This window comes from Ammospiza nelsoni, chromosome 11, assembly GCF_027579445.1.
Source record: "Ammospiza nelsoni isolate bAmmNel1 chromosome 11, bAmmNel1.pri, whole genome shotgun sequence".
Classification (NCBI taxonomy): domain Eukaryota; kingdom Metazoa; phylum Chordata; class Aves; order Passeriformes; family Passerellidae; genus Ammospiza; species Ammospiza nelsoni.
This window is the reverse complement of record NC_080643.1, coordinates 20,664,304-20,688,052: the sequence shown is the minus strand read 5'-3', so window position 1 is coordinate 20,688,052 and position 23,749 is coordinate 20,664,304. Positions and strand designations below refer to the sequence as shown.

At 42.3% G+C, this 23,749-nt stretch overlaps 1 protein-coding gene across 6 annotated transcripts in view; it reads right to left on the bottom strand.

The window, feature by feature from the left end:
• The window catches only part of IQSEC1 (IQ motif and Sec7 domain ArfGEF 1), a 299,716-nt gene that overhangs the window by 18,753 nt on the left and 257,214 nt on the right, over window positions 1-23,749 (bottom strand). For 5 of the 6 annotated variants that reach the window (XM_059480436.1, XM_059480439.1, XM_059480441.1 and 2 more), the window contains 8 exons: window positions 22,849-23,128; window positions 21,027-22,291; window positions 8,333-8,494; window positions 6,917-7,039; window positions 5,999-6,165; window positions 3,661-3,800; window positions 2,374-2,403; window positions 1,217-1,342 (listed from right to left, as the gene is read on the bottom strand). In XM_059480436.1, coding sequence (XP_059336419.1) covers window positions 1,217-1,342; window positions 2,374-2,403; window positions 3,661-3,800; window positions 5,999-6,165; window positions 6,917-7,039; window positions 8,333-8,494; window positions 21,027-22,291; window positions 22,849-23,128 — 2,293 coding nt within the window. The remainder of the gene's footprint in view (window positions 1-1,216; window positions 1,343-2,373; window positions 2,404-3,660; window positions 3,801-5,998; window positions 6,166-6,916; window positions 7,040-8,332; window positions 8,495-21,026; window positions 22,292-22,848; window positions 23,129-23,749) is intronic. The other variant, XM_059480437.1, reaches the window with a different exon arrangement.

Here is a 23,749-nt window from a genome sequence, read left to right as displayed (position 1 = left end):
AAACATTTTATTTAAAAGAAAGTTATAAATCTGTCAGAAAAAAATGCAGTTGTCATTTCCCCCTTTTTTTAAATGCAACTGATGTATTTAAACTCCTGCTACTGAAAAAACCAAAGCTCTTCAGCATCATCTCTCTAAAGCAGAAGGGTTGATATTTTTTCCAGACACAAAGCCTTTGTGTTCTCTCTCCTCCAGAACTCTACTTTTTCAAATTCCAAAACCTTTGGAATACTTTGGATGCATCCTTTCTGTGCTAGCAAGAAATGAAAATACATTTAAGTTATCCTTAAACCCCCCAAATTTAGGTGCTACCACACTCACATATTTGGTCCATATTATTCCCCAGTTTGATGGAACTACTGATATGTGAGTAGGTAATAAAAAATAGCAGAAAACAATGTTCCATCAGTTTCCACTCAAGCTCCCATTGACAACTCCTAGGTTATACTCAGAAGCAAAAGGATTAATGTTTTTTATTTAATTCCTGGTTTTAAAGTCTGCAGGTAGGCAAAAAAAAAAAAAAACAAACACACACAGCAAAACTGTGTAGATGAGATGTGCCTTTTCCCTGACAAAATATGAAATATTTGCTGTAGTTGTCAGTTTTCAGGTAACAGCCAAGTGCATTCCAAATGGAGTGCAACAAATTTTCCCATTTTTAAGAGTAACTCAACCAAATAATTCCAAGCTGTCCTGAGTTCTGTGTGTCTGCTTTTCAAAAGACTGGGTCAAGTTAAAGTCTGTGAAGGTAAATGCACACTAAAAAGTAAAGTCAACTGTAAAATCTATTTCAACAGAGCCTATTCCTGTTTCAATGCACAAACAGGCCTGGTTCACAGAACATCTGGGGAACACAAAGTAGGATGTAATTTTGGTTTTCCACAAGTACCTTGAACTCATTATTCATGGAATAAATAATGTCTCTGTTTATCCTTTAGGACAATGGGTGAACTGGAGGTGAGGTTTTTTTCTCTGTAGTAAAAGCTACTGCATCAAATACCTTCTTGCAGAGTGTAGCCATTAATGAAAGACTTCAGTTTAAAAGCAAATTATACAGAATTTTTAAAATTAAGATACAAATCTCAATCATCCCAGGATTGTTGGAATAGAGGATAACAGATATTTATTTTTAGGAATGCTCATGTACTTAATTGCCAGTGATTTCATGGAGATAGGATTTCTGAATACCTCATTCTCTCTGCCTGCAAATACATACCACGAGAAGATCATTAAATAAAAATATTTCTCGTTGGTGCAATCCAAGCTTCTGAGGTTTATTTGGATCTGGAACTTCAAACAGCCTACAGTAGCAAACAAGCCTCCGGTGGGGGAGAGAGAGCACCTGCAATAATACAAAAATTCATGGTTCATATAACAACTTCTAGCCAAGAAAGAGCATTTTTATACACAGAATCTTTTCTCCTTAACACTTCAAATATTTTTACCTCTAAGCCCATTAGACCTTTTCATCAAAGGACCAACAATAGGAACATAAAGAATTTATGCCACAAACTTGCAGGACATTCAAACTTCATCAAAGTTCCTTCCACAAGCATTTTTATTATCATTAGAAGATAGGACGCAAAGCAAGTTTAGCTTTTGTGAGATGCTGTGAGTTACTTTTTGTCAGCCAACAAATTAATTCAATTTGCTCATTCCCTAATACCAAGAAAATGGTGACATCAGGACAAAGCAAATGCATTTTCTATCTGTCTTATTTTCTCAAGCCAGCAAGAAAATCAAGACTGAGTTTCCATTTTCTTATTGGAAATGTCTGCTGAAGGTGTCTCTGAAGCTGACAAGTGAGACTTAATTTCTTTCAAATGCAATGATGAGATCTTGTTAACAACACCTAAAAAAATCCATAAACTGGTGCATTATAAGAACAGTTTATCTTTATTACTGACCATGCCTATAACTTAAATCTGGAATCAATATTTTCAATGTTCATCTACCATTCAGAAGTGAACTTTAACTGGCAGTATTTTTCCAGAGTATCATTCAATTCTCAAATGGACCAGAAAGAATAAACACACAGCTCAGGTGGGAAGGTGAGGTGCAAACTGTGATTTTACTTATTTGTTTATTCCTTACTGGCTAATTTCTTCAGTGATGATAATATTTCAAATAAATAAAAAGTGTAATAAAAGAAGACCCTTGGCAATAAATTAAGCAGCCTCTGGGAAATAATTTTTTTAGAAAATCTTTATACTTTGGAGAGTTTTTACTATAACACAACAAAAATTTTGCCTGAAAGAACATCAGTAACTTAAAATTTTGTTTTTAAAATGTAACAAAATGCCTTGTTTCCAGTTTAGGAAAATGCTGCCAGTTACAATTTAAATTTTGAAGGAGTAGGAGAGAAATACCTACACAACCAAGTCCATGGTGCAGAGATCCAATCTACAGTAGAAAGACACATACAAGTTGATTAAACTTCAGAGAAACACAGAACTGTATCATAGCAAGTAAATACGGCACGCTCTGACTATGACTAAATGCCTATAAAGTAAAAACAAATAGAGCTATCAATAAAGACTCTTGCCTGTACCCCTAAATTCCTTGCACACAGTTAAAAAGTCTCCCACCAGAAGAATCCTTCAAGCTAGGACTTCACCAAGGGCATTGTTTTCTTAATCCCATTTAATTTACAAGGTCAGGATTAGTTTTAGGATTTGAATTGCCACATGTCTGAATAAAAAAAGAAACATGGAAAGAAAACATCTCCCACAGAAGCCTATATATAAACTTAAATCCCCAATTACAGAAACAAAGTTTCATATTAAGTGCATGAATACTGCCTTCAGAATATTTATTTCCCCTTCCTCTCAAAAACAGATACAAGCTTTTATAAAAATTTTGCTTTCTTTCCTCTGCTTCTTCAAAGAGATCTCCTCAGCACATTCTTTACTGGAAACAGACCAAAATTAGATTTTTGGTGGGGTCCCTCATTCCCTTCCCCTGACTAAGGCCTGTCTGAGAAGAGATTACAGTTCAAAGCCCTTTAACTGTAATAGGGAGAATCTTGAAATCCAGGAGGCAAAATGCTGTGGCCTTTTTTTTCTCTCTCCTTTTCCAAGAGATGCTTTTATAGAGCAAGATTCATTTATATAGCAAAATATTTCAGGACTTTTCCCAAAACAATCCTATCTTTGGATGCTCAAACCCAGCACCAGAATCCCTGGGACCTGATTTCAGATATGTCCTGAGATAAAATGACCCCATCCATGTCCCCTTACAAATGCCAGGTCATGGAGGAAGCGGAGCAGGTGACAAAGATGCTGATGTGAACAGAACTTCTCTGTTACTCTTGTAAATTACGGAGCTGTAACTGACAGTGCGCATTTTGAAATACAGTTCTCTACAATAGCACATTACCAAAGCACTTTGATTCTTTAGAAATAAACAAGAGAACTGCCTAAAATGCAGATATTTCAGAATTGTAAAGCTTCACAATAACAGTAAAGGGTTTTAAGACTCCTAACATCATCATGTCACCCACGACTGCAAAACCAAAATTCATGCGCATGGACACTCCAGAATTTAAGTCAGCCTTACAGGGAATGATTGTGACAGTTCCTGCCCTTTGCCATTTGTGGGGAGCAGCCCAGCTCTGGTGCCCTGCCCTGCCCTCCCCGTGGCACAGCAGAGGGCACTCACCGGTTTCTTGCCCACGATGAGCTTCTCCACCTTCTGCACCTGGGACACGTGGTCCTCGTTGGTCTTCAGCTCGCGCTTGCGGATGCGCTCGTAGATCCCGATCAGCATCTCCCGCGGGATGTCCTCCCCATCATCCACCCCTGCAGGGTAAGCTGCTGTTAGCAGGGAGGAGAAAATCCTGCCCCTCTCTGCTTTCCTGCCCTCCCAGTGCTGCCTGCCTGCCTGCCTGGATGTTTGTGCTGGCTTCTGCCAGCCAGCTCCTCCTGTGCATCCTTGTGCTGCCTCAGCCACGCAGAAGAAGTGGTGTGAACGTGATTTAAACACTGATTTTGGTCCAGAAGCTCACTGCCCACACACCAAGACATTGATGGAGATAACCCAGGTTTGGGGATTTTTTTGTTTTAAAACTCCATCTAGAACTAAGATATAAAAAGGCTGATTTCCTAAAGTGTTGGGGAAGATGAAACAGGAAAGCCTTATAAATACGATTGTCTGTCAAAAGATTTTGAGAATATAGAATCTATAAGCGAGACTGAAATGAAAGCAAGCTTTGAGATACTTTAGGTATTGAACAACTGAAAAACAATGGTGTGGCCAGCTGAAGGTGATCCCCTTTTGATGAAACAACACCCTCTGCCTGCAGACAGGTCCAAGGGTCAGAGCAGACCCTACTAGCTTAACAGAAGGGGCCCAAAGAGGAGTTTTTAGGGTTTAAAATGTAACACAGTATGGTAATGAAAAGATTCTAATAGGCTGTATGTAAATGCTATATAATTTGCATATTGTACTGGATTGGTTAGTGAGAATCAGAATATTCAACACAGAAGAAGATTTATTGTACTGTAACGGGAACCTCGCTCTCTTACGCTTTTGCTCTCTTACCCTTTTATCCTCTTATCCTTTTTACTCTCTTACCTTTTTTACTCCCTTACTCTCTTCCCCTTTTACTCTCTCACCCTCTCACCCTCTCTCCCCCTCTCTTCTCTCAGCCTGCTCGGAGCTGTGGCTGCAGCTCCCAGCAGGGCCCTGCACCCAGGCCCTTGGCAATAAACCCCAAGTTCCAGACCTGGCTGCAGAGATCTCTCGTCTCAGTCTGTCCCAACCATTTTACCCCCTGATGCTCTCACACTAAAGGATTTTCTTTTTCTTTCACACCTCTGTTTGGTAATAAAGCTGCAATGAGTTAAATTCCTTTTCAGACACTAAAATCTCCATATGACATTCTCCTAGGAATAAACCCCTGGGAGGAAGCAGAAGAATAATTTCATTTTGCCTCTGTCTCTTACTCAAGATTCATGAAATAATTTCCTATGTGAGAAACGTATGAATGCATTATAATTGTTTAGTTAATATTTCATTTAATATTTCAAAAAGAACTAGTTTAATCTGGACAAAATAGCCCAGATCCAATATTATTGTTTAGCACTGTGTGATTATCATTGGTGTGGCATTCTAACAAATGCCACACCAATGGCATGAATGCTTGATCCTGAATTTTTAATAGCAACAGAAGGAGTCCAATTTCATTAAGTGACTTAAAGTTGGGTTTTCTAGGGACAGAGAGATGCATGTCTCTTTTTTAAACAGGTTTTAAAGCAATAAACTCTTATCTCCCCTTCAGAAACAAAGATAGAATAATTTGTCACCCCAGTGCTACAACGGCTTCCATAAAAAATACAGTGAAATACAATTTTTTTGCAGATAGAAGCAAGCAAAACCCCCTCTGTTCTATGCCACATGGCCAAGCCTTCCACAGGCCACCCTTTGTGATGCAGTGATTTACTGCAGCAAGGCAGCCTGATACAGAAATGCCTGCAGTAACAAGAACTGCTGGCATGCATGCTGCAGTTCAGAGAGAATGTGCTGTGGCTAACTCCACAAATGTAACTGCAGCATTATGCCAAGAGATGCATATCAGGCCTTTGGAGTATTTGTGGATTTTACAATAAAATCTCAGCACTAACTTAAACTTTAAACTAAGATGGAACATCTGCTAAGCACAGGTTGTTCACTGCTGCCTTATATAAATCTCAGGGAATAAAATCACCAACCAGGACTTAGACTTTCAAGATCTGAAATTCCAGAACACCAAAAGTATTTTGGTTTTACTGGTCCTAAAATGAAAGGTCCTGACAATACATCCATCCACTCAAGAAAGACAAAAATGACAAAATATGACACAATTAATTCTATTTTGCCATTACAGAAATGACTGAAATCTGTCCAAATGGCAGCCAGGTGACAGCAGTGTGAGGTTGTTCCCAAAAAACACAGAGTGTCCCTGCAGGGACAGTGACAGGGAGAAGCTTTGAGGAGCTTTGCCCTGAGGGTCTCTTACCCCTGAGGTTCTTGATGAAGTCCTCCAGCTTCATCTTGCGCTCGGGTTTGACGTTGGGGCTGTACATGTCGGTGTTGAGCAGGATGATGGCGAAGGCCAGGATGAAGATGGTGTCCGGGTTGCGGAACTGCCGCACCACGCCCGGGTTGCAGATGCAGTAACGCTGGCTGGGAACACCAGGGAGGCTGTCAGGGCTGGGAGGCACTGCCCAAATGCACAAATAACCCACCTGCTGCACTCCAGAGCCTCAGCAAGCTGCTGCTCCCTGCCCAGACACAGCTTTAGCTTTCCATCCACAAGTTTTCCTAAGGCAGTCCTTGAACGTGCAAGGAGTTTGGTTCTCCTTAATTGTAACTTCACTTACTACAGTAACTTCTGTATCCTGCTTTTTTCAGTGATTAATACCCCAATAGCAGCTAAGAACACAGCATTGATTTTGGCTTACTGCCACGTGGTGATTTCCAACTTATCCTGCCCTGGATACACCTCTGTCAGTACTGATAAGTGACTCCTCTTTCTCCCACTGCTGTTGAAGTATTTAATGAAGAGTCAGGAGTATACACACTCTAGAAAGTACACAGGCTTTTAATTCTACTCATATAAACTACTAAATCCAAATATATTCTTAGAGATTTTCAAAAATCCTCGAGTATCTTTTCAACTGATGCCAGAAAGAACTTCTGAGAAAGTTCTATTAATACAAATGCCACACGTGAACAACACCAGCAAATGAAACTTCCTATTCCATACTTAGCAACCTCCCCTCCCAAACAAGACATATTTGAAAGTGTTTGTACCTCATGATGACACTGAAAATAATCAGGAAAGTGACTTGGATAAGCCCAGGTTCCCCAGTTCTGCAGTCTGACTGCAAAGCAGCAGATTTCTGGGGACTGAGTGACTTATTTCACATCCTACCTAAAAGCTTCAATGAGCCGCTCCACCTTCTGGGCTTCTCCTTGGACACGGATGTGGGCCTGAAATTTCCTGAGTGCTTCATCCAGCTCCATTGTGGAGAAGTCCATCTCATCCACCACACAGCTAGGACAAAAACAGACGCACATCATGTCTCTTCATTTCTAACAACACAGTACCAAAGGGAAGATTTTGAAACAGAAAAAGCTTTTCAACTTTCTATCTGACGGAGATTCTTGGAATTGTTTTTTAAACTTTCAGCAGCAATTGCAATAATTGCAGGTAAGCTGTGAAGGGAGGTTGAAAATAACAGATCAATGAGAATGTGCACATGTGAACAGACCCTTGTGTTTTTTAACTGAAGAGCCACAGGAATGACAAATGTCTGATCATTGTAAGTGATGTACCACTGCCACAAATAATTATTAGTTCTGTGCTTCCAGGCCAATCAACTATCACAATGCCTCCAACAATAATAAATAGTTTATACTGCTCAAAATATCATATCTCAGACAGCCTGCAGCAAGCACAATAATCTGTAACAAATGGCTCTGTGTCTAGGAACATTCTTAATTGCAGAGAGAAAAAATAACCTTGTTTGGATACTCTCCTATTATTACTGTAATTCTCATCTCCCCATCATTTGCCATGACTTTCAGTTAACATTTATGGAGAAATAATTATTTTCTTGCTCTGAAAATACAGTGCTGACAAAAAATAAAAGGGAACCATTTAAATATAATCAGCAACATGAACTATGTCATTCTAATACTTTGTTTAAAGACTGCTTTAAAATCAGAGGCTTATAAATTTCCTTTAAGCTTAGCTTTTAGTTTTGAAATGACCAGACATGAATCACTGCAAGCAACAGCACTGTAATGCAGAAACCACAGAAAGCACCATCCACTTTTAAAAGCTTTTTCTTAAATGTATAGATATACAATGACAAATTGCAGAAGCTCATATTTTTCTTCCAGTAACACTGTAGCTAATGTAGATTAACAGCAAGCTATTTATTCCCCTTGCTGTTGTATTGCACTAAATAGTTATTTGGTTTGTTGTTTGACAAGGGATTCTTACACCTTGCTTTTACTATTTTCCTTTTATGCTAAAGCACAATGAAACAACGAGCCTGGCATTTCTCACACCCTTTCCAATCCTCACCTAAACTTTATTACCAGTTCTGCAATAACGCTCACAGGCTTCCCATTATTGCAAGTTCTGTTAGAATGTCAAAAGCCCTTTTCCCCTTTCTGGTGTAAATGGTGTTTTCCCATTCCAAGGTGTAAAGCGCATGTGCAGCCTCCAAATGAAGCAATTAGCACAATTAAGGAGGGGAATGAAACAGCATTTCTGTGGCCTGCAGCCAGCAGGTGCAGCAGGGAGGGCAGGGCTCACCCTTGCCCAGCCAATACTCACTCCAGCACGTCCCTGTTGAACTGCTTCTGCCGATTGCCCAGGAACTCTCCGATCATCTGCCGGCTGAGCCCCTTCCTCTGCAGCAGGAAATGCGCGACCCCCACGGGCGTGTCGGGCACGAAGCCGCGCTCGATCAGGTACTGCACTCCCTTCTCGGGTTTTCTGGGGACAAATGACAGTGCAAGAGTCTGACTTCCCTTCCATTCCTCCTGAGCACATCTGGTTCAAATTCCACACCAGTTCTGTCAATGGTGGTGAATATATTCAGTCACTTCTAACCAACGTCCCAGCAGGATGGAGCTTCAGGAGTGTCCAGCTGAATGCATTGCTCACTGCTAAGAGCTGACAGCTTTGAGACACATCTTTGCCTGTTTTCACACATTCCCTGCTCCAGAACCCTCCCAAGGAGAACCTTTGGATGCAAACAGCCTCCCTGGCCAGTGAAACAAAGCCCAACACCAGTACTAAAAGCTCCTGTTGCTGGGAGAGAGGCACAAGCTGAACTGAAAAGCTGCTGCTGAAAAACAAGAAACAAGGAGCTCTCCTGACCTCCCCCTGCCTGCTGGCAAAAGTTAAACTTAATGAATAAAAACATCTGAAGTGGTGTCACTTGCAAGCTGAGAGAACAAAAAATAAGGGGGAAAACTATGGCCAGTCAAGCAAAAAAACTCAATTAAAAATGGTGCAACTCTCATCTAATTGAGACTTTTGGATCCTTCCTTTAACACACCCACTGCCCCAGATTTCCCTCCCTCAGACAAGCACCTTTCCAGTTTCTGCAGTGTTTTACATCACTTTACACAGCTCCAGATTCAGCTGTAACCACTTTCACATCCCAAAACAAAGCAAACCAAAGTAATTTATTTTAACTTATTAAGAAGTGTGTGCTGAGGAGGAGGGTTGGGACAGAGCTGGCAATAAAAGATATTGCTTATAAAGCCAAATGCTGCTTTATTCTCAAGTGCTGCAAAATCCCCTTTAGAGCACAAACTGTGCACTGCATCATCCAGCAGTGCAATGCAGCAGACCATCAATAGCAAACCATCATTGCTATTAAAAATATTCAAGGAGAATCTTTACAGAACCAGTAATTCCATCACCAGGTTTATTTTTTTATGGAATTATGCTATAATGTCCACCTGTAAGAGTGGGTGGTTTGCAGCTTGCTGGATGACCTAAAAGACATTTCCTTTAAGGCAAGCAAAATCAATCAGAGAGGACAAGGTGACCGTGCTATTTTTATGCAAGTTTGATCACACAACCATAACCCTTCCCTTGTTTTAATTGCAAATAACATTGCTAAATACATCATCATTCAGTTCTCCTACTCTTTTACATTCCATTATTATACACTTAATACCCTATTAAGAATTAGACAGATCAGAGAAATATATATAATTTAATCAAAAGGGAGTTCTCAAATCTCAATTTCTTGCATCAGGCTTTGTGGCTCTTTTCATCTGAAATAAGATTACACACACAGTCATCTTCTAAAACTAATCTCCTTCATCCCAAAAAGTCCCTTTTCTGTAAGTAATGTAATTGCTATGTTCATATGCTTTTAAACTGTATTTCAGAATCCTTAATCTTTCTAAATTTAAATTCACAGCACCCAACAAAAACAGGAACAGTTCTCCCCATCCCCCTTGTTAGTGAGCTGCACTTGTCCAGTAAATTCAGAGAGATGCAAACCCAGGAGAGCTCCTCTCCAGTGACTGTCAAAGTAGAAAACAGCACTCAAACCCCACAGCTTAATCCAAAGATCACCTTTTCAGATAGAAAATGCTGGATCATTACTTACTGTACTAAAAACCAAGTTGAATTCCTAACACCTGCATAAGCCTGAACATTTAAAATCATCACAAAGATAAAATAATTACTTTTTTATCAGCCCCTCTCTGGTTGTATAATTTTACATAAGTCAGGGTTTGCTTTTTCACCTAAGAAGCTTTGCCCTGGTTTGGTAATATGAAGTCACTTGATTCCAATACCCTTCAAACCAGGCTAGATGAGTGTCCAAAACAGAGTTAAAAATCCTTTTACAAAACACTGGAAGCCAAGAGCTCTTTTCCCAACAATGCTGGAGTGAAATATCAGGGAGTTTTGCAGTCTGGGATTATTTGAAAGCAGTCTAGGATTATTTAAAATACTCCAGTTTGTTACAAAAGCTGTAACCTGGCAGCAATAATATGAAAATAACACCTGAAGCCCCAGGCTGCAGGCATGAAGGCTGCTCCTGCCCTGTTTGATCAATCACTGGTAAGGCAGGCAGGCTCAGGGTTTACTGTTGCTTAAGCTCCTTCCCACCTCCCACCAGGGGGGACATTATCCTATTCACCAGGAAAAGTACTTACCAGAAAATGATGACTCTTCCAGAGTGTTCTGAAGTGCTGTATTTCCAAGGAAAATTTACTTCAAAAGTGAAGTTAACAATAGGTTCAGAGAAAAATGCACTCAAGGGGGCCTTCCCTTCTGCTTTTAACATAAGCAGCATTTTGTCTCCTTTCAAAGTCAGAGAAACTGAAGAACTAAATAGGATAATGGAAATTTAAATCACCTCCAACACCAGAAATTTCAAACACCACCAAGTCTGAAGGAGTTGCTCCCTAAATGCACAGGAGGATGTGAAGGTTGTGGTGCTGATCTCCAGCAAAGCACCAGAAACTCGTTTGCTCCTTCCCAAGGTGTTTTTCCCCACCAGGGACCTGCCAGGCTGTGGGGAGGCCAGGTGTGAACACCAGCAGCAGCCAGGGATTCTCTGCTGGCAAACCCAGCTGTTCCAAACTGAACAAACCTTCCTGTCCACCAAAGCCTGACTCTGCCAAGTGTCTGACTGGATGCAGAAGGGAGGGACACAAGGGTCGGGATGGAACAGGACAGGACACCTGGATAGGTTATCCTCCTTTCTGTCTGCTCAGAGTTGGGCAGAGGCTGTTTTGTACTTACAACTAAGAGTCTTTTGTGATTAGGAAAATTCCCACTGACGGCTTGTTAATTACACAGACCAATAACAGACAAGATAAGAAATCTATAAATAGCAATGGAGGAAGCAGCAGAAGCAGAGCAGTTATTTTCAGATTTGAATACATTAACTAATATCAAAATAAACCCTCTAACATGAGCACCTTGCATAGCTGATGATGTAGTTATTTAGAGAACTTTTGATATTTACAAGGTTGCTTCCAAAATAAGTTTAAGGTCTTCTGTCTCAAAAAAACCCAACAAAACAACCTAAATGAAACAACCAACCAAAAAAAAAAAAAAATCACAAGGATCTACTGAAAGAAGAAAAAATCAACACCAGAAGATGTGCAAAATTTTTTCATAAAATTCTCAGAGGTTGATCAAAGGACTAAGGATCTTGCCAGAAACTGATTAATAACAAGACATATAGGCTAGTTTAAAGTGATTTCTAAGGGAAATAAAATGATGGGAGCATTAATGCAAACTTCAAAATAACAGATCAAGGCAGTATATTTTAAAAAGCTCATTTCTTAGAGAGTACTGGCCAGATCTAGAAGGGCTCAAGACCTGCCAGAGTCTGAGAAGGGAGGCAGAGACAGCTCCTCCTTGGAAGAAGGGTAAAACCTGATTGACTTCCTATACATATCCAAACTGTTCTCCTTAAATTTTCAAGAAATATTGCTTTTACAAAAACACTGCAATGATTCTGACAAATGAATGTGGTGGAGGAAAAGCTTTTATTTGGATTCTGGATGGGAAGAGGGACCAGCACAGGATGCCCTGGTGCAGCCAGTCCTGGGGCAGGACAATGCCAGTAAGCCCCAGTGCTGAGCTGGTGAGCACTGCAGTGGCACTGCCTGCAGGCTCCTCTCACATTCCTGTTGCTGGTTTGGGGCTTCTGACAAACTGAAAGAGGCCAAAAAGGTGTTTTGGGTTTGGGTTTCTTTTTTGTTTCTTTTCTTTTTGTTGTTGCCTTTTCTTTTTTTTTTTTTTTTCAGCATGGTTTGGTGGTTTGGTTTGGCTTGGTTTTTATTATTATTTTTTTAATCCAGTCAAGCACTCCCCACAGCTGCACCATCACTGTAGTATCCAAGCCACAGTGTGGATCAAGTGCCTGTGTCCACAGCAGCCAAGAGAAGGAGAGGAGGAGTAACAAGCACTGCCTGGAACAGAAACCTGCCACAAAACCACAGCACAAAGGTGGATAAAGCCTTGCCCATTCCTGACAAGCTGAATATGTAAAGCTTACAAACACCCTAAACCACATGAAATCTTTGTATTTCCTTTTACAGCTCAGCCAGTAAGAGAGCTGTAAAATGAGAGATTAATTAACAAACGAGCATGGGCCATTTCCAATAGCCAGCAATGCCAGAAGTACCACCTGAATTAAAGCAGGGATTTATGAACAGTGTAAACAGCCACAAGCACACTGCTCTGACAGCTGACTGAGGGAAGGGGGCAAAGCCAGCCTGGCTGAGAGTGAAAGCTTGCTGAAACTTCTGTAACTCCAGGATTTCTGAAGGCACACCTGTGTTTGTTGGTTCCTTGTCTCTGCTACAGGGAAACTGAGACGATTCGAAAAGGAGCAAACCAGAAGTACAGAAACATTTCCTAGAGGCTGTTAGAAACTCACTGCAAACAGGAACACTTCACAAACATACAGCTGCCAAAAAAATCTTTTCATGTCAGAGGTAGAGTGTTTAATGCAGCTATGATGCCAGCCCTCTGTAAAAAAAGAATAATAATAATAATAATCTCGCTTGCCTTTGATACCAGCGATCTCATTTTGAAAATATTTACAGTTGTCACAAAAATAAGCATTATTTCAACACTAAAAAACAGGGATGGCTTTTTTAATGCAAGAACCTAAGACTTTTCTTAGAATCATTGAAGAAGTTAAATATTTTTAAATAACCAGGCTGGCAATAACAAGCTAGTTGAACATTCTCCTTAGTCTGGCACACAGCTCAGTTTTGTTTCTATGGTTGTACTTTTTGTTTTGCTTTTGCTGAAGAGCCCACTGCTGCTGCAGTGAAGCCAAGAGAATCCCTAGGTCTATTTTAAACCTTCTGGCTAAGAAGGAAAAAACCAATATCCTTAAAATACTGCCCAAACTAGTGCCAAAACAACTTGTCAGACTTCACTCCACAGTGAGGCAAAAGGGGATTGAGAGGAGGAAAATGAGAGAAACTGAGTGGGAACCCTGAGCTGTACTTTTCTCAATTGCACAACTATTCAATGAAGAGAAAGAAAAACTGGCTGTAAATTGCATCTTCTGGTAATTACAAAAAATAAATCCCTGGGTGAGGAAAATAAGCCAGAAAAGAACACATTTCTCCCTTCTGCATCTCATGGAAACAGGAAGATTGCTATTCCCATAACTTGGGCAGGAGCACCACAGTTTGCCCCCAGTGGGGATGATTTCTCCCACATTAGGATATTAATTTTCTGAAATTCATTGAAGACCTCCAACCACAGATGGAAAGGTCAGGGCACACTTGCAATCGCACCAAATTACCTGGAGTAACCTCTGTTCACAAAAAGTTAATTTCCACTCATGCCACTAAGGAAAGAATTCACCAGGAAGTGATCTCAGTGCCTGGTTCTGTTTGGTGGGGGAGCAAAATAAAGAGAGGAAACTCCATTGATGTATATTTTCATGAAATTGGGCAACTGTATTACATGATTCTACCATGACTTTCTGCCTGGCCAACCAGTTTCTTTATGGCATAATTTCCTAACAAGGTGCCAGGAAATTATACATTGAACATTATTACTGCTACTGAATGTTTAGGTTGGTCAGAAAAGTTATTGCCTGAATCAGAGCTGATTATAAAAGGGTAAAAAGTGTATCAAAGGGCAAAAAGTGTATCAAAGGCACCTAAATGCTCCTGAGCAGAAAGTCTGGCTCATTCTAATAAAGGAGGGGAAATGGAATTTAAAGGTGTTTCAGAAAAAGGATTTTCCTGTGTAAGAAGCATCATTGCTGAGGAACAGAGCAGGCAGCACAGTGGAGAGGCACAGAGGCACACCCCAAGCACTCCAGTGCAGTAGCTGGACATGTCCTTGCTAGTGAAAACAGCCCTGAGTCATCCTGCCAGAGCATTTCCTACCTCCTCATGATTCCCTCCCTTGGCAGTGGGCAGCCTGCTGCTTTGTCCCCCCACTCCTTCCTTCCTCACAAGAAAGAAGGCAAGAAGAAGGAAATATTTTAGTTAAATTGCCCAACCAAAACACTCTGTGAGGTTGTTCTCACCTCCTCTGACCCCGCTGCATTTCTCACAGAGCAGGGGCAGGAGTTTGTAGCTGCCAGCAGAGCAAAGCACATTCTACTTTGGGACAAGACATATGGAAAACTGGCTGCCTCTCTCAGAGCTGTGTGCCAGGGCTGAGTGTTGCCCTCATGTTTATGCAAGTGTTGTCAGGAACAACACTTCAGGATGACTGTGTCCTTTAAATTAAGGAACAATCCCTGTGTTTATGTCTTCTCGTGTCCCTGCCCTATATACTCCTTCCACACCTCACCACACTTACACCAAACAGAAGCACTTCAGCTTCAAGTCCTGCAACTCTGCTGAGTAAAAATGGGAAACTTTGTCAGTCACATTCCCTTTGAAAGGGACACCTTTTGTGCAATACAGTTTAAACATCTTCTGATTTGCCAATTACAACCTACAAATCCCCAATCCAGTTGGTAGATATGAACTGTTACACAAGAAAGCGTTCATTGGACCTTCCCTTTTCCTCAACTCTTTTTCCTACACAGCCTTCCCATGTCTCTATGCCAGCTGTCCCCTGCATTCCTGCAAAGGCAGCTGGTCACATCTGTCACCCTCAGCATTTGACCACTGGAGATGTTTGGACAGAAGGAATTCCAATTCAGGCACCTGGAGCCCCATCAGCCGCTGTCTGGAGCTGCTCAGCCAGCGAAATTCCTCCATTCATGGGCTCATTTTCCAACAGCAGGCACGCAGGCATTGTCAGAGCTCAGCTCCCATTCCTGGCACGTAGCAGGGAGGCAGGAGTGTGCCTGGAATGTTTAAGGGCAGCAGGAGCTGGAGGCAGGGATGAGGTAATGGCTCTTGCAGGGATCCAGGGCCACTCACACTCAGCTATTGCTGCTTCCAGCAAAGCCACATTTGCTTCCAACATTTGGGACAGTTTATATTGCCTTTTAATGTCAATAAAAGGAATCCCCATGCCCATATTTGAACCCAGTGCTTCAATTTACTATTGGTTCTACATTTCAGCTGGTTTGGATGGGATATAATTTATGCTAATCCAAGCACTTATTTTGGAAAAGAAAGGAGGAAAAATGGCTCCTCCGGGAGAAAAGATAAAACATGCACAGAACAAAGCAAAACACACAAAGCTTTTTTTTCTTTGGGTGTTCTCACTTAAGGCTAAATGTTTTTAGAAATAATGAGAGTCATACTAAGAACATTCTTCTCCTCTTACTAACTCCTCGGCATGTTAGAGGACAAGTTACACGGAGCGCTTTGATTTTAATTTTTGTTGGAAGCGACTGTGCCTGAATAATCTGCAGTCCAGATGTTGCAACAACAGTAAAGTCCCTCTTAGCACACACACGAGGACAGCAAATGGCTCTGTTGTGAAATCCTGGCCAAGCCTCTTCTCTCCCCCTTCCTCTTTCTATCAAATCATTCAAAAAAATCATTGAAGATATTAGGGATCAGCTGGCAAAATAAAAGAATTGGTTCAAAGGTGAGGAGAATGAACTCAGTTTGATTTACACATTCTCCCTCCTACTCAATCTGTATTTACAAAGTTCAGAATCATTAGAAATGTTTCCAATAAGCTTCCAAATTCACAATGAAAGGAGGACGGTCCAAAAGCACATGTTTAGAGACCAGATACTAGAATGGATGAGACTGACTCTAAGCAATACAGAAGTATGTTCAGCATCTTAACTGAAATTCATTATGAGCATGATGGGTGTAAATTGAGAACACCAGATTAGTGTACTTATTAAGGAGTTAAATTAATTACTACTTGCAAAACTGTTTTTTACAAACCAAGTAAGCAACATTTGGAAACTTTTAAGGATTTCAAATAGAAACCAAGCTTGCAGCACTTTCTGAGTGTGACAGTATGCAAGAATCCAAATTACCTTCAGTCTCTACCTGGAGATGGAAAATGATGGAAACCTTATACCTCTGTCGAACAGTTAAAGCTGCTTTCATGGAAAGTGAAAAATGTGCCTTCTCTCAATATTATTATTGCGTGCCTCAGATTTCCAACAAGAATTTATCTAGAAACTGTAATTTGTAATATTGTCTGTGGTATAATCCCACCAGCACTCAGCAAATTCCACTCATATCTGCTTAGTAAAATAAAAAAAAAAAACCCTTCTTAAATTAATATTCCGGGGAATCCAGAAATGTTGGGAAAAGTCTGCTCCTGGAATTAGTATCCAATTCATATCAACAGTGGGTTTTAAATTGGAATAAAATCCTCCCCATTGAACAATAAAGGAAGCCAGTAGGGCTTTCAGGGCTAACGATGAAACATCATTGCATATTGCAAACAGATACTGAAGTCTTTTTGTCTCTGTCAATAAATCCTTCAGGAGAACTTAGGAATAGCAGGAACCTTGATAATGGCCTTTTATAAAAGAAACTACAGCAAACCCTTCAGCACAGAGCATTGTAATGCACTGAGGACACGTGGGGAACAGTTCTCCATCTGCCACTGCCCTTTCCAGAGAGGAAAAGAGGACAAAAGAAGGGAGGTGGAGGGTGCAAGGAATCTGGGAAAATTTATTGTAAAATTATTGCTGGCCCAGGCTCTGTTCTAGCACTGTAAAGTGGTGTCACGTTCATGTATCCCCAAGAAGTACATGTAGGATTAGGCTGAAAAGCCTTAACTATGCCCTGGCATCAAGCTCAGAGCAGTGAAACAGCCCCTGGGCTGCACTTTGCTGCCTCTCCTCACCAGCAATGTCAGCAATCAGCACCAGCAAGACTGGCTCCCATGGCAAGGAACACAATGCCACAGGAGCCCTGCCAGATGGGAGGACCATTTAGAGTGCCTGCCAACAGCTGATATCCCAAAGGAGACACTAAACATGACTCCAGGCTCTGCTAGATTAAAAACTGAGTCTGAGCTACGCCAACCCTTATCTCCCATCTTCTGCAACACCAGGCATGGCTGCAACAAGTTTTCAAACCACTCAGATGTTGTCCCCATTTTGCTGACACAGAAGGTGTTTGTGTCCTGTGCCCAGGAGTGCTGAGCAGGCACTGCCCTGTCCCTGTCCCTGTCCCTGCCATGGCCCTGCCCGGTGTGTCAGGGGACACAGTGACCCTGGGCAGTGTTAGCAACAAACACACCCGGCAGCCACAAACCCCTGTCACCCCCCTGGTGGCACCAGGCTCTGTGGCAATCCCCGTGCACAGAATGCCAGCCCTGCACTGCTGGCCCATGGGCAGGACACATCTCACACTGCTGAGGTTAAACACTTGTCATTAATCTCTCAGAACCATCAGTGCATCAGTAGCAGGATGGAACCTGAAAATCCTACCAGAATGGGGTGCAATAACTGGTAAACCTGGTATTTCCAGCCTGCAGTGAAAACAAACAGGAGAATGAAATCACAGCTCTTCTTTCTTTTTTTTTTCTCCTTGTTTTTGTTTTTAAAGCAGCAGTCAAAAGGCCTCTTGAAGCCTTGTTTATAAGCAAACCAGTCTCGAAGGCTGGATTTGCATTGGCAGGATTTGCAGCCTGCAAAATAAACCTTTCTAGGTAGTGTTTTCCTTCTGCCTGTGAGGGAGGAATGGTTTCTAGTGCATTTCTCGCAGTCCACATCTCTTTCCAGCTCCACTGAAGAAAATGCCCAATTCAACACAGCTGGCCTGCCCAAGGCTCCCTGGGAGCTGCTGCACTCTGGGCATGCACCTGCAGCCCTTCCTTTGGGGAGGAATGAATGGAACACACACTGCCAGGGGGAATCACTGCTGCCATTCACAGCCACAGCAGGGCACAGAAGCTGTTACTCACTTGCCATTCCTTTGGCAGAAATCATTCCATTTTGGGAGACACTTTACTTTCTAGCTTAGGGGCTGCTACAAAATGCCTTTGAAAAGTGCAAGTGCACTTCTTTAATCAACACTCAGGTTCCAAATTGAAGGCCAAGTTGCACTTTGAAAAAAATTCTGTGATCAAGTGATGATCACGGAGCCACAGAATGGTTTGGGCTGGGAGGAATCCTAAAGATTGTTTCTTCCAAACCCTCTGCCATGGGTAGGGACACCTTCCTATAGAACTCCCAGAAAAGTGATTTTCAATTGCCTATAATTTTTTCCCAATGTTCTGTGTTGTCCATTCTCCTGGGAGCTTTGTGCTCTGATGTTTTGCATCTATCAGTGATTAAGTGAACTGACCACCAGCTGTGCTCAACTTTTACCCCACCCATAACTGCCTATCCTAACAAAGGGCCTCTGATAAGAAAACCGTCCTTTGGCTTCTGAAAATTGTTATTAAAATAGGAAAGCCAGAAAAGCTAAAAATTGAAATTTCAATTAAGATGATAGTGACTTTCCGTGCTTTTAAATCTTAATCCTTTTTACCACTTCTGCTCAACAAAGCAGAAGTATTTGCTACAATTTATGCACTTCTTTAAGGTTCTTAATTCTTTGCATTTCAGCCAAGCTTCATGTACCACAAAGAAAGGACATTTGTTAATTAAGGCTTGGGATCTTAATTTGCAAGAAAGATTTCAAAGACACGATGAAATTAACCTGAACTCCTTGTAAAAGACATGCCTAAAATTTCCTCTGGTAGATGCAGACATTTGGAAAAAAAAGTTGCCTTCTTGTAGCAGCTAAGTTCAAAGCCACTTCTTTCAATGCTTCCTCCTGGGTGGAGCACACATCCTCCCAGCAGCTGCTGCCAATGCTGTCCCTGCTCCATCATTTTAGGATCATAAATCTGTTGTGAAGATAATGTGGTGAACAGACAGTGAAGTGACTCTGCTGCACTGACCTGGCCACTGCACTCACCACTCACCTCCAGATGCAATTTGCAATCCCACCTGATGCACTCCCTAGAGACTCCTGAGCTTTCACAAGAATAAAGCTTTGAAGGTGCTCCAGCTCCGCAAAAGAATTTACAGATTTATGTACCATCACACTTTATGACAGTTCAATACCTGACACTGCACATTATGGAAAATGTCACAATCCTCAGACTTGAAGGGCCACAATCAAAGCCCAAGACGTGGGATATGTGGGGTATTTGGGGACTGTCTGAGGAATCAACAGAATCACACTGACTTAGCAGAAAGTAATGACAATCTTCACTTTGCTTTCAATGCTGGAGATAAAATGCAGTGGAGAAAAGGAAATCACACAGAGCAAAAGATGCACTCAGAGGTGCTGCCTGGAGTTCTGCAGAGTCCTGTCCTGCAGCACTCACTGCTGAGGAGCTGCTCATCACCTCAGAACAATACAGAAAACAGGTTTATCTTAGTGCAAATCTGTGCAGCAAGGTCACTTTGATCTGTTTCAAACAACTGCCTCTATTCTTGTCTGTTCCTGATGTTTACTTTTCACTTTCAGCCTCCCACTGACGTGTCACTAGCAGCACCTGACAGCTTCAATGCTCTCATTCACCCCTGCAAGCTGCCTGGGCACTTTTTCCATTCACTTTTTCCCTACACCCTCCTGCAGCTGACTCAAAAGACTCTTACCAAGCCTGAGGCTCACTGAGCATTGACTGCTCGATGCTCAATTGCTGTGCAAAACTCAGGCAAACACCAAGTGTTAAATGTCAGCCAACAGCACCAACACCTTCCTCCCCACCTGCCCTGCCAAGGATGTTATTTTCCAATTTTCTAAAAAAGAGCCAATTGCAGTATTTTCCTACCCATTCAACCTCACAAGCAGCAATCCTATGACTTGCATAATTCCAATTGGCTGGAAGCTCCCATAAAGGCATTTTCACACAGATTAAAAACTAAACCTGGAAGTGTTTACAGCCAAACTTGGGGCTGTAATGCACAGCTCATGTGATGGCAGCAAAAAGCTTTAACTTACTACAATGTTAGAACAAATACACGAGGAACCACCAACCTATCAATCCAAACACATCAAAGCACTGCTATCTGAAAAGGAGGCCTGAAATCACTCAAGCCACAGAGAAAACATAGGAAAACTATTAGTCATAGGCAGAAATACAAATTTTGTGATAGTTCTGTGATAAATGATAAATATTCATTTAGTATAAAAAAATATTCAGTGCATTGGCTTTTAGCATCACAGTTTTAATGAAATCTACTGAACAAATTCCAGGCCCTGGCAGTGTTAAACAGGAAACTCCTCATATGCTGCATGTTGTTTCTAGTTCCTATCCAATGAGTTTTACACCACCTACATGTTTAGGGCAGGAAAAATCTGAATTTTTTATAACATAACACAAAAAAATGGATCAGGATCAAGCCACCATATTTTTCCCCAAGAAGGGAGTTGGATTAATCTTCAATAATTTACTGCCATTCCTACACTCATAATTACATTTTTTCTTTTTCTCCTGAAGCTGTTAAAGTATGAAGACATCAACTTAAACTTGAACATGAACAGTCACCACAAGCACCTTTTTATTTACTGAAAGGTCAGTACCAGACACCAGCCTTACCTTACCTGTTACAAGAAGAATTTTCCTGGCTCATTCTCAGTGACACTGAGAGGAAGGCAGGAGCTGCTGTACTTACTTGTTAAAAAGATTCAGCCCAATCCTATAATGGCGTTTCCTGATAACATCGTTACTGAAGGCAGGGGAATCCCAGCTGTTGCGAGTCTCTTTGTGGTAGGTTTGTTTGCTCAAGGTTTGCTCCCTTAGGCTGTCCCTAGAAGAGGATTCTGAGCTGCAATTTATTGTATCATTGGAGTTGGAAGTGCTGTTGATGCTGTCGTTGTCTCCATCAGAGTAATCAGACTCTGATTTGCTTTGCCTGTTTGCTGTGCCATTGATGGCCAAGTGACTGTCTATGGGCCTAGCCCTGTGCCTGGCCTCCTGCTCCTCCCGGGTGATGATCTTGGCAGGAATGCTGTGAGGGATATGTTTGGGGCTGCCTTGCTGGCTGGGGATGCCTCGGTCATACGCATTCTGTCTCTTTAACGAGCCCCTCTCCGAGCGGTCGCTCAAGTCCACGGAACTGTCACTGGGCGGCTCGATGGTGAGCAGGGGGAGGTGATCCATCCTCATCCTCTGCTCCTGGCATTCCAGTGATGGGGTACTCCTGCAGCTCGTATCAGTGTCTAACTTATCGTCTTTGTGGGTCATGGACCAGTACTCCTGGGAAGAGTTCACGGAGCGGAGCCTCAAGTCCGACTCCGTGCTGGACGGCCTGTCCACAGACTGGGAGAGCGGCAGGGGCGGGGACAGCTCCTCCTCGTCGATGTACAACGTGACATCGCTGTAGGACGCCGTCATCTCGTCCAGCTTCCTGTGATCCACGTTGTGCATCGCTGCTTTGCTCGGGGCACAGCTCTCCCTCTCCATCTCCCGGCTCCTGACCTGCTCCGCGCTCTGGATTTCATCCGCATGCAGGCTGCGGCAGTTCAGCGCGTCGTCGATGGATTCCGCCAGGGATTTCACCTGCCTGGAAAAAGCATCCTCCAGTTCTGTTATAGCATCAGAGAAATCAGTGGACGCCGCCGGGGACTTCATGGTCGCCGTCTCCCCGAGCTCGTTGCACTCCGACGGTACCAGGGAGCCCAGCTTTGACCCATCATTTGTAACAGAAACTTGCTTCCCCTCGAAGTAGGAGCTGTGGACTTTCTCAGGTCCTTCAAAGGAAAACTGCATTCTCATATTGGACAGGACGATGCGCCTTGACATGCGGTTCTCGGACATAGAACTGCGCAGGCGCTCGAAGTTCTTGTTCATCTGATACTGGCGGAAGGCGGTCTGGATGGTGCGGGCAGCATGTCTGGTGATCAGACGGCCCCCATACTTCCGTTCCAGCATCTCCACCTGCCAGGGAACACACGCACCCCTCGTCACTTCGTGCAGCTCGGGACAAGGGGAACGCCTCACAAAAACATTTCACTCTCGTAACCTCTTTAATAGACTTTATATGTATTGGTTTTGAAAGTAAAAACTCAAAATTCCAATGATGAACAGAATAGTTATCTGCAATTTCCACCATAAAATACAAAAGTGTATTAATTCACCTCACAGATGTAAGAGAGTATCAGTTGCAATAAGTTCTTCCTTCCTTTCTGTGACAACAAAAACACCTGGGTTTCAAAATGACTCATTTTCTTAGAAAAACATTTTGCACGATTACATTCTAATACACTCCTGGAGCATACAATCTCAGTTCCAAGAACTCTTTTTACTTTTAACAGTATTAACTGTTAAAACTACTAAATCTTAATTAAACTGTTAATATCTTTTACACTTTTCTCTAGGAGGTGGGGAAGGCGTATGGGACAAAGAATAACAGAGTTAAAAGTCCCAAGTGAAGTGATGCTAGAAAAGACTTCTCCCAATTCACAGACACACACGAGGTAGCAGAGCACAAATACCTGCTTATCCTGTAGGTCTGAGGAGAGTTCATAGCTCTCGGAAAGCGACCGGGACCGTTTGATGGCCTCCTCCTCGGCCTGTTTGCGCAGGATGGAGGTGGAGTGCTGCAGCTTGGGCCGGCGGGCTCGCTGCTGGCCCGGCGCGATGGAGTAGAGCCCGTAGGGGTGCTCGTAGTGCTCGGGGCTCAGGGCGGAGCTGTGCGTTATAGGGCCCTGCGGGTATCCCGACGGGCTATCCAGGGACGTGCCGGTCTCGCTGCTGGGAGCCTCCCCCTCAACGCTGCACAACGAGAGAGAGACAGCAAAAGCCTCGGGTGAGCCCAGCACACCGAAATTCTCCCCAGCAAACAGCACGGTTCTGCTTTAGTTTCATTTTGTGTAGGCATCCAGCAAGTTTTGCTGTTTGCATGCAGGTGTTTCAAGTAATGTGGCTTTCATGACAAACGCCTCAGTTTTTGCTGCAGTTTGTGCTGCAGTTTTTGCAAGTCTCAATCTGTCATGCCCATGACATCTTTAGAGCATAAGTCAAACAGGAGAATGGAGGTTTCAAGCATTATTTAACTTTATACACTAATTTCTAATAATATCCTGAGTAAGTCACTCTGTAAAATGAATGCAAACTTCTAATTTCTTAAAAGACTGCTTATTTCCAAGCTTCTCCATTCAAAATGACAGATGCTTATTTATGCCTCTCTTTGCTTTGACCAATTAAAGCAATATTCTCTTACCTTTATATTGCAATTTGACATAAAAGGATTACTCTCATGGAGATAGGGATTTAATGGATCTTGAGAGCTATGATGTTTCTAAAAACTGAAGTTGGGAAAAGAATTTGCAAGAGAAATCTCATTTATTTCCCTGCAAGTGAAAGATTGCTCCCATGGGATACTTTTGGTAGGTT